This window comes from Eubalaena glacialis, chromosome 3 (assembly GCF_028564815.1).
Source record: "Eubalaena glacialis isolate mEubGla1 chromosome 3, mEubGla1.1.hap2.+ XY, whole genome shotgun sequence".
In the NCBI taxonomy this organism is placed as follows: domain Eukaryota; kingdom Metazoa; phylum Chordata; class Mammalia; order Artiodactyla; family Balaenidae; genus Eubalaena; species Eubalaena glacialis.
This window is the reverse complement of record NC_083718.1, coordinates 87,230,244-87,247,037: the sequence shown is the minus strand read 5'-3', so window position 1 is coordinate 87,247,037 and position 16,794 is coordinate 87,230,244. Positions and strand designations below refer to the sequence as shown.

Here is a 16,794-nt window from a genome sequence, read left to right as displayed (position 1 = left end):
GGTAGAATAAAAAAAAGCAAGAAGTGACCAGAAACAAGGCTGCAGAGGTCGGGAGAGTTCAAAACCTCTATATAGAGGGCCTTGTATATGAAGTTATAGACCCCATGACAACGGATTTTAAGGCAGGAAGTGATACAGATCTGAAAATTGAGGCAGATAATCCTGCAAGGGTAATATGGGAGTAAATTTAAGAATGATAAAGCTTTGAAGGAGGCTAATGCAATAGTGCAGGCAAACAAGAAAAGATGTAGATATGAACTAGGGGGAAAATGGTTGGACAAAATGGGAGTTGAGAAATAGGAAAAAAAACCAGAAAGACTTAATGTTTGATTGGATGTGTATACGAGTTGGATGAGACAAAGAAAAGATTCTGGATTAATGCCTAGGCAGAGAGTGGTACTTCCAATCAAAATCAGAAATAAAGAAAAAGGATCAGGTCTGGAAGAAAAGAGTTTGGTTTCCATTTTTGTGAGTTTGTAGTACCTATGGAACATCCAAATAGAAATGTCTAACAAGAGGTTATACATTCGAGTCTTAAATTAGGGAGAAAGGTCAAAAAGAAATATAGATTTGGGAGTGTTTGTATACAGGTAATTATTAGAACTGTGAGAGAACCTAATAATGGCCAGAAAACACTTACAGAGCAGTATTCTCAACCAGAGACAATTTTGCTCCCCCAGGGGAACATGTGGCAATATCTGGAGACATTTTTGGTTGTCATAACTTTGGGGGAGGGGGGGTTGGTTACTGCATGTAGTAGGTAGAGGCCAGGGATGCTGCTAAACATCCTACAACATACAGGAGAGCCCTACAGAACAAAATTAGCCAGCCAAAATGTCAATAGTCCCAAAGTTAAGAAACCTTGTTGAAGGGTAAGAAGAAAACCAAAATGAAGGAAACACCTTAGGAAAACAAATATCTAGAAATACTATCCACAAGAAGGAGAAGTCAGAAAATAGGTAAGTCAAGAAAATATACTACCATGGAAGTCATAGAAGTAGAGAATTTCTAGAGGGAAGAAAAAGACCCAAAATGTTGAATTCAGTGAATTGGACCTATACAATAAAAATTTTAAAGTATCCACTGGGTATGTAACCAGAATAGAAGGTCACCAGGGATTTTAGTGAAAAAAGGGCCAGACTATAGTAGCAGAAGCATAATAAGAGATGAGAAAGTGCACAAAATAAACATAGGCTCCCCTTAAGAAATCTTATTCAAAGGGGAAGGAAATAAGATTAGGCAGTAACTAAAGCAGTGGTTCTCAACGCTGGCTACAATCAGAATAACCGAAGGAGCTTTTAAAAATTACAAATGCTTGGACCTCACCCAGAATAATGAAATCAGAATCCCTGGGGGTAGGGCCCAGGTATCTGTATTCTAAAAAATATCCTCAGTGACACTAATGTATAGCCAAAATTGAAAACCACAGAGCTAAAGGAGGAGGGAGGGGTATAAGGGGATGGGGCAGGGAGCAGTAAAGGGGGAAAAGAGAACAGGGAGAAGAAAATGAATGAAACAAAATCCCAGAAGAAATAGGTACATGGGCTGATGGAGTTGCTTTGAAAAAAAGGAAGGATACCTCATCTCAGGAGACTGGAAGGAAAAATAAATACTGATATCAAAGAAGTTGGGCACAGGGATTTGGGGAGTCCATGCCTAAAGTCCTAATTTTTATAATGAAGAATACAAATAAGCTGCTGAGAATCATCTACTAGATAGGAAATTCGGAGACTGAAATGTAGTGATAGTTCAAAATATTTGCAGAGGGAAATGCAAATTAAAAGCACTTATAGTTTAATGGAGATTAAATGCCCTTTACCAGCTGCAAGGGCACCAATGGGCACATTTATATGATTTCCTCCAGCAGTACTTATCCATCGCCAAGTAAAGGAGCATGGAAAAGTGGACCACAGCACTGACTGGCAGTTTAGCAGGTGGGAGAAAAAGCACAGGAGGTAAAAGTTTAGATGAACTGTAGTTGAGGAGTTCAACAATAGGGTCCAAGCCAGGTAGTAAAGGGAAAATAATATAGATACAGTTTAACTGGCACAGGAAATGATGGATTTACCTCTGAGCACCATAAGTTATTAAAAGTCTAAGATACCATTGGCTTTTGTCCTAGACAATCCCATTAAATCGGACTTCCCATATCTTATAATTGTCCTAAGACTGTCTGCAACTAACTTTGAAATTTACAAAATATAAGACGAACTAATGGACAAATCAATGGAAAGATATGTGATAATGTAAGTATAGTAAAATATTAATAGTAAAATCTAGGTGTGTGGAGGGGAGGGGAGTGTAGACTCTAGAACAGCAGTGACAATAGGACTTTCTGAGATGATGGAAATGTTTATAACCTGTGCTGTGAAATATGGTGTCTACTCGCTATCTGTGGCTACTGAGCCCTTGAAAAGTGGAGAGTGTGACTGAGGAATTTTGAGTCTTTTTAACTTTTAATTAATTTAAATTGATATAACCACATGTGGCTAGCGGCTGCTATCTCAGTGCAGCACTAGACGCATATATCCCTGGGTTCAAGTCCTAGATTCACCATTGATCCAAGTTACCTTACTTCTCTGAGTCTTAGTTTATTCTTATATAAAATGAGAATAGCAACAATACCTACCATTTTATATGGATTAAATGAGATAAGCAGAAAAAGCATGAAGCACAATCCTATGCATACGGCAAACACTTTAGAAAAATTAGTGTTTATTATTCCTACTAAATGGGATCCATGAGATCAAGGACCACCATCTGTTTTGCTCACCATTATATCCCCAGTATCCAGTACAAGTGTCCCAGCATAAAAGACACTCAATAAATATTTATTGCATGCATGTTTTGCAGAAGACTCTATATTATTATTAAATCTCATATTAAGTCCATTGCTCTAATCTATTGAGGTCTTTTTGAATCCTAATGTCATCCAGTATATCTGCTATCCCTTTCAGTATCTTCTGAAGTTTTGACAAACATATCACTGATACATTAATCTGAAATATTAATAAAAATATTAACCAGAGACCTATATCATTAGTTTTATCATCCTTCAGTTTATCATCATCAGTAAACTGATACTAGTTGAGTAGAGACACTCAATTTAGCTTCATTTTCATTCTGTATATATATCCCCATCTTGTCCACAAAGGTAATAAGTATGAAAACCTTATAAAGATTAGATTATGTCAATATGTCCTTCATTGAAACTACCCTTTAAAAGAACTTAAATAACAACTTTGCACTCACCTTTCAAAAGCAGGGGATCTATCAGGACGAGTACTTCCTCGAGATCTGTATCTTTGAGTCACTGACAGCCGTGGAGGCCGACTTGGTCCCCAGAAGTCAGTGTGAGTTTGGTGACCCCTCTCATTGGCTCTATTATCTTGGTCCAGTAGACTGCTACTTAGAAAGGGTCTAAAATCTTGGAAAAACATCGTGGGGTCCAAATGGTCCCAGAACTAGTAAAAACCAGAAATAAACCACATGTTACTGGTTTTAAGAAAAGGAGAAAGAGGAAACAGGAAGAAGAAATACTGAAAAAAGAGAGGATTAACTTTTAACACTTCAAAATTCAGCAGTTCCGAATTAAAGAAATGTATGCTTCTCCAATTTCGGAGGAGAAAAGAGAAGTCTTTCAAGTATATGCACAGGGGGAAAAATTTATATACCAAGAAACTATTTCCTTCATATAGAAACAAGGCAGGACTTCCCTGGTGGCGCAGTGGTGAATCCGCCTGCCAATGCAGGGGACACAGGTTTGAGCCCTGCTCCGGGAAGATCCCACATGCCACGGAGCAACTAAGCCCAGGAGCCACAACTACTGAGCCTGCACTCTAGAGCCCGCGAGCCACAACTACTGAGCCCGCGTGCTGCAACTACTGAAGCCCGCGCGCCTAGAGCCCGTGCTGCGCAACAAGAGAAGCCACCGCAATGAGAAGCCCGCGCACTGCAACGAAGAGTAGCCGCCGCTCACAGCAACTAGAGAAAGCCTGCAACGCAGCAATGAAGACCCAATGCTGCCAAAAATACATAAATTAATTAAAAAAAAAAAAAGAAACAAGCCAATGTCTGGACCTTAACACTGAGCTCAGATCCACATGCCTCTGACCAGTTTCCCATACTAAAAATAAAAACTTGAGCCAAAGGTGATCATGGACTTCTGTCCTAAGCATAGTCAACCATCTAGATCAACATTACAGCCTTGTGTTTTGTAACAATGACATCCACAATTCCACCATAGAATAAAGTAAGATTAAATAAAATGGATGTATTTATACACTTGTAAAAAAAGGCAGCATCACCACAAAGTGAAGACAGGTGTCTATAAAATACTTAACTTATAGAAGGTTCATCAGAAAGCTGTGGCAAAGCTGTGATAAAGCAGTGTAAGAATGCCTGATAAGACCATTCTATTGTACACACTTTTTACTTAAAGGGTCTTGGTGAGGGGAGTGTTTGTTGGGTTTGGCCAAGGAATCACTAAACAAAGAGTAAATGGAAAAAAAACAAATTACCTCTGAAATAATTTAAATTTTATTTATCTGTTTATCCATCTGCCTGTTGACAGGCATTTGGGTTGTTTCTAATTTTTTATGATTACAAATAGTTGCTATGAACAATTATGTACATATCTTAGAGGAGTGGAATGGCTGAATCACATGGCTGAAGTATTTTTATCTTTTTTAAAAAACAGCTAGCCTGTTTTCTAAAGTGGTTGTACCATTTTTACATTCAATTTCAGTTGCTCCATAGCCTCACCAAAAGTTAATATGGTCAGTCTTAAATTTTAACCATGCTGTAAGTGGTATAGTGGTATTTCATTTTGGTGGTTTTTTTTTTTTTTTTTGGCCATCTATATATCTTCTTTGGTGAAGTAGATTGTTCAAATCTTTTGCCATTTTCTGAAACTGGGTTGTTTTCTCATTATTCCATTTTAAAAGGTCTCTACATAGCCTGGATACAAGGGTTTTTTTTTTTTAATAAATTTATTTATTCATTTTATTTTTGCTGCATTGGGTCTCTAGAAAATAAATTTATTTGTTCAATAAATTAAGGAAAATTAGAATAGTTTTTTAAAAAGAATAAGAAGCATTAGAATGACTACCAGGAGCAGTGGATACTGAAAGAAAAATAAAAACAGTCCTCATCCTCAAATCAGCTCAGGGATGCCTGGAATATAAGGCTCAAAAATAAATGGAAATTAAGAGGTTTATAATATGCTGGCTGGGAAAGAAAGGACTCTCAAAACAAATCTCAATAAGCTTGTGAATTTTTATTTAAGAGTTTTCTGAAATCTATATTGAGATTGCAGTGAATCTATAGCTCAACTAGACAAGAAGTAACATCTGAACAATATTGAGTAGTCTCATCTGTGAATGTGATGTATCTCTCCATACTTTGTTTTAAGTCTTCTTTAATTTTTTTTAGCAATATATTTTAGTTTTTGGCTCACTGGACTTGAATATCTTTTGTTAAGCTTATCCCCATTCATTTTCTTCCTTGGACGCTACTGTAAATAAATATAAAATTGCAAATTATATTATATTTTGAGGTTTTAAAAAATTGTTGCTTGTTTATAGAAATACTATCAGTTTTTCTATATTGACCTATGTATTGTTACTTTATTGAATGAACTTGTTAGCTCTATAGCTATTTTTGTTTTCTGAAGATTACTTAAAATTTTCTATGTATGTGATCAAGTATGTTTTTTGCAAATAAAAATAATTTTTATTTCTTCAAAAAAAAAAAAAAAAACAAATCTCAAGACTATGGGTGAGGGGCTTCCCTGGTGGCATGGTGGTTGAGAATCCACCTGCCAATGCAGGGGACCGGGGTTCAAGACCTGGTCCGGGAAGATCCCTCAGGCCGCAAAGCAACTAAGCCCATGCACCACAACTACTGAGCCTACGCACTAGAGCCCGCAAGCCACAACTACTGAGCCCACGTGCCACAACTACTGAAGCCCGCACACACCTAGAGCCCGTGCTCTGCAACAAGAGAAGCCACCGCAATGAGAAGCCCGCGCACTGCCACCAAGAGTAGCCTCCGCTCTCAGCAACTAGAGAAAGACCACGCACAGCAACGAAGACCCAACGCAGCCAAAAATAAATAAAATAAACAAAATTTTTTTAAAAAGACTATGGGTGACTATGGCAAATTCCTAAATTTTATAAAAATACAGAGTATCCAAATGTCATTCACAAAGAAAAAAAATACGATGTCCAATGCCCACCCACCCCCCAAAATGTAAACACTCTGCCATAAACAATCTCTTGAAAGGCACCTTTTCCCAAATGAGTTTAAATTTAGAGGCTATGGACTCTGGTCAACTGGCAGTCACTGAACAAAAAACTAGCAAGGCTGACACCAAGACTGTTTTCTGTTTCACTCTTCTTCCTTCAGCTACCATTGAGTTTATGTTATGGTCTTTGCTTGGCAACAGTATTACTGGTGTGAACTTAGTCATGAATGACATGAACATAGTTATTCTTTGAACAACTGTTGAAGAGCTCAGGAGTTTTACTTGATATTTCCAAATGGACTGGATGTGAAGTGGGCAGCACTGTGAAATGAGCTATTTTAACTCTTCATACTAAAAAGTGAGACAGATGAAAGATTTGGTTGAGTTAATTCAGCCTTTAAGATCCCATCCAGGCTGCAGCTGCTCAAAGAACCCAAACTCTACCTGGCATTTGAGTACAAGCCCTCTGGCTGAGACTGGGAAGAATAGCAAACAGGTAAAAGGATGATTTACTTGGTAAAGGAAAGTTAAAGGTTTGAAATCTTTAACTTCTTTTCACTAGGTTTAATCATTTAAAATTACCATCTTTGTAGGTCAAAAACAGTAGAATATCAACACTTTTATTTATTGTAGTTCAATTTAATTTAACTTTATGTTGTTCTTGATTATATGAGAGCTTTCTCCACAGGTCCCAGGAGCACACACAAAAGAGCATGAGCTGGTACTGGAGAGAGCCTTCATGAAGGTGGAAGTAAAACTGCCCTCAAAGACTACTGATCTCCTCCCCTAACTACCAGAGGTACTAGTCCCAGACCCCTGCTAACTATAGACTTAAATTACTAAACCCAAAGGGGAGGAGGGAGGAATCAGAGTTTTCATGTTCACCTCTGACCTCTTCATTCATTCCTCATTACTCTTCCCTACCAGAGGAGTGATGCATCTGATTGGTGAGTGGCAAAAGTCTAACATTTGCTAATTCGCATTTCTCCAATGGATGGAGTTCATTTATAAGGAGGCTGCACAAATGCAAAAGAAGTGGTTCTGAATATTTGTGCCTGCTCAGCAGCGTCTAATTCTCAAGTGGGTCATCCTGTGCAGACTTAGGATGTCCATTTGGCCACAGATCAACTGTGCTCTCCAATTTGGCTGAATAAAAACCAAATCTTTATTTCCATTTGCCTGGCGTCTATGTTTTATTCTCAGTATGTTCTAGACGCTCAGATGGAGGGAAGAGGTATGGTCAATTATCAACCATCACATATAACCAGACAGGTTTTAACACAGGATAACAGTTTAATATAGCACAGGCATGAAATAATATGAAGTCATAAAATATATAATTCTTATAACTATGAAGAGATAAGAAAAAAGATTTATGACATAATCCTAAGTAAATTTTAAAAATCAGAAATACAATACAGTATATTCTATGATTATATCTGAAAACAGTTATGAAGCATGAATGTGAGAAATGGAAAGTATTAAAAATAAATAAATAAACAAAGCAAAAATAAGGTAATGAGAATACGGAAGATATTTCATTTTAAAAAAATCTTCTTAATGTTGTTACAGTATCTTTCAGTATCTATGCCTCAGGACAAAACCTGAAAGGAAATGTATGGAGAAAGGGGGCTCTTAGAATAGTGGGACTCCAGATCTTTTTAATACCTTTTTTATTGCCCATTGTAATGTTGCATATGTAGCAAAACAAACTTTATTTAAATAAATATAAATCAGACTGCTCAGAGTACCCTGCCTTCTTGCACACCTGGGAGTTCTTTTTCTAGAAAGCCATCTATCTTATTTTCTGCTAATCTGAGGCAGCAGCCACAGCCGCTCTTGCACTGAAGTGATAAAACTGAGGTAAGTTGAGACCTTCCGATCAGATGTCTCACTGGCACCAGGTCATGGTCAGAAGCTTTCAAGTAGTCAATGAAACCCCTCAGATAGCCATGGGCTCCATTCCCCAGGTTATCAACAGGAACCTCAGTATAGCTATGTCCTCTCTCTCTACAAACTGCTAGCAACATTTCTAGATTCACTCTCCACTGACCCTCACACATTACTCATAGTTCCCATTTAACTGGCAACCCTCCTCCATCCTCATCCACCCTCCCTATCTCCCCCACCAGACCCAATTCAGAAAAAAAAATCAATACCAATTATATTAGAAATTTTGGGGCTTCCCTGGTGGCGCAGTGGTTGAGGGTCTGCCTGCCAATGCAGGGGACATGGGTTCGAGCCCTGGTCTGGGAAGATCCCACATGCCGCGGAGCAACTGGGCCCGTGAGCCACAACTACTGAGCCTGCGCGTCTGGAGCTTGTGCTCCGCAACAAGAGAGGCCGCGACACTGAGAGGCCCACGCACCGTGATGAAGAGTGGCCCCCGCTCGCTGCAACTAGAGAAAGCCCTCGCACAGAAACGAAGACCCAACACGGCCAAAAAAATAAAAATAAAAATAAATAAATTAATTAATTAAAAGAAAAAAATTCTTATTAAAAAAAAAAAAAGAAATTTTGCTTGGACTAAGCCTCTTCTGATATATCTAGTATTTTAAGAATTCAGCTATTAGTAAATGCTAATTAAGAAAATAACCTCTTCATTGTACAAGCAACTCTGGCTGAAGAAAAACAGAGCAAAATTGAGCATAAGCCTTTGCTGACATTACCAACTGAAAAATAAAAAAGAAAAATAGCTTTCGTTTCCACACATAATTTTCTTTTTATTTATTTATTTTTGGCTGCATTGGGTCTTCATTGCTGCGCATGGGCTTTCTCTAGTTGCGGCAAGCGGGGGCTACTCTTCGTTGCGGTGCGCAGGTTTCCTATTGCGGTGGCTTCTCTTGTTGCAGAGCACGGGCTCTAGGCGCGTGGGCTTCAGTAGTTGTGGCACACGGACTCAGTAGTTGTGGTTCACGGGCTCTAGAGCGCAGGCTCAGTAGTTGTGGCGCACAGGCTTAGTTGCTCTGCGGCATGTGGGATCTTCCTGGACCAGGGCTCGAACCTGTGTCCCCTGCATTGGCAGGCGGATTCTTAACCACTGTGCCACCAGGGAAGCCCTCTCCACACATAATTTTCTTTCTAAGTTTTTCCTCCAGGGACATTGGTATAAGACCTTATGGCCTATGAATACTATCTTGAGATAGCGTTTCTCACCTCTTTGCTTATCTAAATTCCACCTACCCTTTAAGGCTCTAGTACTTGAAGCCTTGTTTTGCCTTCTCCATGAAGGAGTTTTACCTTCTCCATGAAATCTTAATAATGGCTAAAATTTATTAAGCGCTCACTATATGGCAGGCACACTGGCCCACACACCTGGCATGTATCAACTCACCTAATCCTCATGACAACCCTCTGAGGTAGGTATTATTATTTTCCCCAACTTACAAAGGAGAACACAGAGGCACAGAGAAATTCTAAGTAATTTTGCCCAGGTTACCTAGTCAGTAAGTAGTAGACCCAGGGTTTAAACTCAGGCAGTCTGGATCCGTGCATATCACTATGTCATTTGACCTCTTTCCTAAAGATTTTAGTCTTCCCAAAGACTGCAGCCCACCTAATCTCTCGCTTCTACTGTACTTGTTACATCCCCATAATGAGTTTATTATACTCTCTGTACACACAGGTTTTCATATCTGTTTCATACGTTTGCACTTGTTACCCAACTAAATTATAAGTTCCTTGCTGGCAAGGCAACCGTAACATTTGCTTCTTGCCCCTACTTCTAGCAGAGTGCTGGAAGTGCACTAAACATATACTTCTTAGATGATTTTTTTTAAATCCCTGACAACTTCTACAGTATTAAAAGATAAGACTTTTTTTTTCTATTTTTTACATGCAAAATATCGTTTAAAAAGGAGAAAACTGAAATATTCAGGCACGATGACAAGGGAAAACTGGGCATAATCATGCCGTTGCTACAAACCCTTAAGAACATGAAGTCACAGGCTATGACTAAGCAAAATTACTTCAACACCTGAAGGATAACTTATGCAGTCAGTGTCAGATTTAGCATTACTAAAGTTAGGAAACTGAATATATATATTTATTTTTCTTCTGAACGCATCTCCTCCTGGTGAGTCATATCTATAAAACTGACAGACCAATGTATTTCCATCTCCTAAAAGAGAACTAACACTTAAGGAAAATCAGATGAAGTCTCTTCTGCATATGCATAACCAGTAAGTGAAAATCCGTGTAATCAGGAATAGCACACACAAGGAAAAAAATTACTAAAACCGGAAAGGCTTCCAGACCTGGCTAGCAGAATCAATTTTAAGTAATATTTTTCCATCCACCAAAACGAGAAAGTGGGAGTTCAAAGACATAATCTGTCTTGAATCACACTAATCAACCCATGTACCAAGGCAGTTCAGAGTTGAGCAAAAAGCTGAATACTGGATATTAAGAAGTACCACAGACCATAAGTAAAAGAAAATACCTTAATAAAACAGGACTGTTACCCAAACATTTCATTAAGTTTCTTGACTATAAATCTAACAACAGAAAAATCTGGGGAGCTGGGAATTCCCTGGCGGTCCAGTGGTTAGGACCTGGCACTTTCACTGCCAGGGCCCAGGTTCAATCCCTGGTCAAAGAACTAAGATCCAGGAAGCTGAGCAGCGAGTCCAAAAAAATTTTTTTAAAAACCTGGGAGCTACAGGTCTTAAGATAATTTTCAGAGGATAAAGGAGAGAAGCTTAGGGTTTTATGGGCTTCTTATTGAATACCAGTTTTCAAATACACTGCAAATACAGTTTTAATTTACACACAAATAACTACCAAAAAGTTTTGCTAGTTCTTCAGGTACTTGAACTATCTCCAAAAAAGGCTAATGTGAACCTGAAACACAAAGAAATTCTGATTATGGGATTTAAGGTTTTTTTTTTTCTTTTAGCATCTGTTAGTTTTCTAGAGCTAACCAAGCTGTGCGGCAACAGGAGCAAAAGCAAACCAGTGTTTTTTGTAGGCAGAGCTGGTCTGTCCCTTGTGAGATAACAGTCTCTAAATGCTTATAAACAAAGAGTACTTAATGCCACTTAAAATTGTACACTTAAATTGTACACTTAAAAATGGTTAAAATGGTCCCAAAAAAACAGATTTTAAGTCAATGGATTAAATGAAAAAGAAAATTACTGCGTTTAATTTAAAATGGTATTCAAGGATACAGATTAATGTCTTATTTTCAAATCCTAGTTAAGATTATTTTTCCCAAAAAATATGGATGCCACATTATATAAAGAACTGGAAATTAATTGTAGGTCCCATCTTGAGACCTGGAAGGCAAGCAAATATCTTATCCTTAATCTGGCCCTGAAATTCCAATTACAAACTACCACATTCATTAAAGGTAATCTCTAGAAACCCGTACCTCTGTGTAAAATCATAGACTGTGCCTCATTGTGACTTCAATTACAACTCATCCTGGCCTGTTCTTTACTTGACTGTCAGACCACTAAGAGTCTGCAACACTGTTATTTAAAAAACAACACAAGCTTTTTATTCTCACACCATATACACAATATAGAAGCAGAAAACAGAACTGAAAACACCACCAGGTTTCAAATATAGCACAGCTCTCTCCTAATCAAAGGTTTACTAAAAGTAACATGCCAAAGCCCCAACTACTGAACACAAATCTTTCTAAGACTACTCTTGCCCATATTTTTCTTATACATTCTGATGTTTTGCTGCACTGGGAAGTGAAAATCTGTCATGGTTTTAACACCCACCCACTATCTAAAGAATCCATACAGCCAAAGGAAAACTTACCTCTGCAAAATGTGTTGATGTGCTGCTGCCACCACCTAAAAAACTGAAGAGAAAAGGCAATGAGTAGTGATTCTATTCCCAGGAACAAGCTTCCCTCCTGGAAGCTAAATACAGAATGGTACAATGAGAGCAAATCCCAATAAGGAAAAATAACTCATCCCAACATGACACCCTCAAAGGAAATTATGAAGAACTGGCATGTGGATAAATCTATGAAAAACATTATAACAAACTACAAAATCAAGGATAAGCCAAATGAGAAACTGGGGAGAGGGCTTCCCTGGTGGTGCAGTGGTTAAGAATCTGACTGCCAATGCAGGGGACACAGGTTCGAGCCCTGGTCCACGAAGATCCCACATGCCGCAGAGCAACTAAGCCCGTGCGCCACAACTACTGAGCCTGCGCTCTAGAGCCCACGAACCACAACTACTGAAGCCCGCATGCCACAACTACTGAAGCCTGCGCGCCTACAGCCTATGCTCCGCAACAAGAGAAGACACTGCAATGAGAAACCCGCACACCGCAACGAAGAGTAGCCGCCGCTCACCGCAACTAGAGAAAGCCCGCACACAGCAACAAAGACCCAACACAGCCACAAATCAATAAATAAAATAAATAAATTTTTTTTAAAAATTGGGGAGAGGGACTATCACAGAGAAGGAAGAAGGATCCACAGCCAGCAATGCAACTCAAATCTGAGCAAAGGAAGAAAAACATCTATTCTCAGAAGCTAAGAAATAAAACAAGATGCTCAAAATAATATTTCATTAAAAAACCATTTAACCACCAGATGAACACAACATTTGAAACTATTGGGAATGATTAAATGTAGTAATGCAAGGGGTCTGGTACTATATTTAGCACCTTACAAAAGGGCTTAATAAATATTTTTTCTTCTTCTGATAGCTTATCTTAGTCTATGATTATCCTACCCACCCTTCAGGGCCCATCCTCCATTAAGTCTTTTCTAAACTCACCAACCAAACAAGACTCCTCCAAACCCCTCTGCACTCTGACTTTGATTCTAAATTCGACCTTGTATTATAAATATCTAGAATTTGCCTCATCCATTTCTACTCGTTCCCCTCCTTTCATAAACATAAATTCAGAGGGTAAAGACTGTATTTTATTAATACCACAAATATATGTGTTCATTATGTCAGCCATTACACAGAGCACTCACCACTTTTGAAAACCCTGCTTTACCATATCCTATATTGATAACTGGAAAGTAAAAGTTGTTGAATTAATATCACATGTATAAACCTATTCCCAAAGACTGGGGAAAAATATTTGATCCCACTGTCCCCATGAAATCTGCAAAGAAGAGAGGAAACTGGCTAACACACTTTGGCGGAAACGGGATGGAAAGTATCACAAGAACTGCTGGATATCACTTTTACTTCAAGAGACACACACAAGTGCACCAAAGTACACACACTAGCACACAAGCATGCACACACTCACCCCAATGAAATAAAGCCCACAAACTATTATAAATAGCTTTCATTTTCAGAATTACAATACCAATCCAGGCACTGCACTCAGCTCATTGAGGAAACAAACACACTTCAGTTAGTCTGGAACCAAAAGTGAAAAAACGAGGCTAATGCCATTCTCTACATCATCATTCTCAGGCCTTATTCTCTAATTAGAAACCATTTAACAACTGTATTTGCTTCAGAAGTTAAAACATCGTTTGTAAAAAACACTTCAAATGTAGAACAAGCCCAAAAGTACCAGTACATCTATGCTAAATAAATAAATAATTGAACTACCACTATGTATCCATTTTATTACTCAAGCCTCGATAGGCTTCCAGGGCTCTTTCCTGACTTTACCATATAGTTTCAAGAATTCAAACATCTTTGGTAATTAAAGCTATCAACCCTATCTTTTGGGGTTCTTCTCCCCCTGAAACTCCCTCAGTCAGCATTCCCTTTCCTTAAAATTCCTTTGTATTTTAAGAATGATAAGGCTAATCACAGAGAAGGGATAATAACAACCACATCGTTCTGAGAAATGTTACAAAGCTTAAGAAAACTTACAAGATGCCCCTCTAGATGAATGTCTAATAGCAAATGGAACCCATTATCCAATATTTACATAAGAACTTGCTCTCATTAATTTTTACCATCCACTACTTACTACTGTAATTGCTAAGTATTCAAATAAGCAAATGTTTATGAACTTTATAGAAGGGAATACCATGTTATCTCTAAGACACTGATTGTAAGACAAAGATTTCTTCAACTATTTAAAACACTGATCTTTCAAAGGACATAATCTTTGCATTTGAGTATCTGCTAACCAATAACACCTGTACAGGACAACCTTTGACTTACAAAGGCACAAAGAAAAGAATTAAGTCAAGTGAGAGCAGGATCCATAGAATTCATAGTTCCCCACTAGAAAAGATTCATCCTGCAGTTACTCACAAACCTCATTTATAACCATACTTTGTATACAGGGCTAAAGAAACCAGGGTTAGTATTTAAAAACTTTGAAAAAATCGCCCCCCAACAACCAGTATGCTCTTTATTCAATGCATGCAGAGCATACCTGCTTGAAATAAGTATTAGATGCAATTATAACAGCACAAATAAAAAGCTATCCCAAGTTAGCATGCCATCCACACAAAATTGCTAATTTTGCTACCAAGCTAATCTTATAGATTTAGAATTGGTATTGTGTTATTTAAAACCAAGATTATTATATCAACACTTAAGTGTTGTACCAAACTAGATCCCATGCCATATGTTGCCTTAGAAGCTCCAGTTCATTTATACATATATAATCACTGATCATTAATAAAGTTAAACTAATTGTACATACTGTAAAATGTGTAGTTTTTCCTGGTTGTGGAAGGGACCTTCAACTTTATATTCTGCCAACAGCAACAGTAAAGGAATTATTTACTGCCATTAAAATCCCCAAAGTCATTCCAAGATTAAAAGAAGTTTCAGATTACAGATTCTTTTTCCCCAGTCAGTATTTCTTCAATTGTCCAACCAATGTTTAACCAGATAGCCACAAAAGAACAAATGTGTTATTACATTTACCCCAAAAAGGCCCTCCTATCAACACTATTCTACTTTTTGTTAAGCTTTCATAGTTTTAATCCTATTAACCAAGAAGGAATACCTAACACTGTCACTTTCAGAAATAATGTCCCCTTTTTATAGGTTTTATACCATTAGTAAAAGCAACAAGAGCCAATTTCAAGCATTACCAACACACTGATATTACAGTGGCAAGATGGCATAAGTTTGACCGCAATAATCCTAATAAGGACAAGGGACCCAAAGCTTCCGCAAGAGTAACAACTCAGTTTCCCTGGCTAGAACAGCCTGTTTATCTTACTAGATATCTTTGCCAGAAGTCGCTCACCAGCCCACCAAAGAAGTATAACAGCAATTTACCTTCAGGCCACAGAGTGGTCACTAAAAACCAACCAATAATCCAAGAGAACCCCAAACTCTCAGAAAATATACGAAAACTTACCAGATTTACTATGATATGGATACAGAGGTTTCCAAGGAATGCCACAGTAGATCTCATCACACCCACTATCACATCATTTTCCAAATTTTCCCATTTTTCTTCCCCTTCGCTCTGCCACTTTTCTTCTCTCTCTCTCAACAGAGTATGTTATAAAACAAATTCCCTTCTATTCATTCAGTTGATGCTGAGAAAAATAATTTTGATAACAGAATGCCTGATTTATTCATGAGCTTGTACAATACCTGGAATCATCTGTCATTTCTTCAATAAAGCCTGATTCACATCTGGGACAAATATATTCCTATAAAAGAAAGGAAGACAAATAAAAGTCGTTCATCAGAAAGCTAAGTATATAGTTTCAGAATAATATGCAGTACACAAGCTGATGCTGTGAAATGTTGTATGTACTTGCTGACTCCCAGGACAGTTTTTTCTGTTATTCTCTGGCAAATAAAGAATTCCATGAGATGTCTACAGAATGGCTTCACAAGCGGTTACCACCGAGAACTAAAAGAAGAATGTCAAAGTTTTTTATTTTTTTTTAAACTGGAATGAATTCATTATCTAATTTTCTATTCAAATCTACTGAAAAAGTTCCACTACATATATCAGAGCAGTAGAAGATTATAATATTCATGGGTACAGAAATTGCTATTTTTTTTTTTACTATGTACATACAGGAGACATAAACTGAATCACAGAATAAATCAATTTGTAGACTAGGAATTTACAGTGAAGTTTTACAATATTTCTGATCTGTTTTTTGATTATCAGTGGTTCCAAATAAAACTTAATATGCTCAGGTATTCTATAGAAATGATAATTTAAATAACCAGAACAATCCCATTAGATCAGCTTCTATTTCCTTAACTACCATGAATCTTTCTTTTAAATAAGTAAATATTTCTTTTAAATATCAAGCTTCGGGGCTGATAAGAAAGAATATAATTTAGAGACTGCCTTACCATAGTTTTAAAAGAGTATACTTTTACTACCTATTAAAATAGATCTGGGAAAGACATTTTCAACTATTTTCTTGCTCTCTATATTTTCTAAACCTGAAAGTTTGTCTTATCAGAAGGAAATGTAAGCTGTATTTGCCTACCCAAACAAAGACAGTCAGAATGGTAACTCAAATATTCAAATGCTTTCTTAAAAGAGATATAAAGAAAAAAGACCAATCCCTTCTGTCAAGGAGATTAGTTCGGTGAGGAGACAGTCAATGCAAGAAACAGTAAAATTTAATAAAAGACTTTCTTTAATCAGTGCAC

General features: G+C 37.6%; 1 protein-coding gene across 1 annotated transcript in view; it reads right to left on the bottom strand.

Moving 5' to 3' along the window:
• RNF115 (ring finger protein 115) overlaps positions 1 to 16,794 on the bottom strand; it is a 59,555-nt gene that overhangs the window by 25,226 nt on the left and 17,535 nt on the right. Inside the window, exons 2-4 of the mRNA XM_061183590.1 lie at positions 15,766 to 15,824; positions 12,020 to 12,062; positions 3,253 to 3,464 (exon numbers count right to left, since the gene is read on the bottom strand). Coding sequence (XP_061039573.1) covers positions 3,253 to 3,464; positions 12,020 to 12,062; positions 15,766 to 15,824 — 314 coding nt within the window. The remainder of the gene's footprint in view (positions 1 to 3,252; positions 3,465 to 12,019; positions 12,063 to 15,765; positions 15,825 to 16,794) is intronic.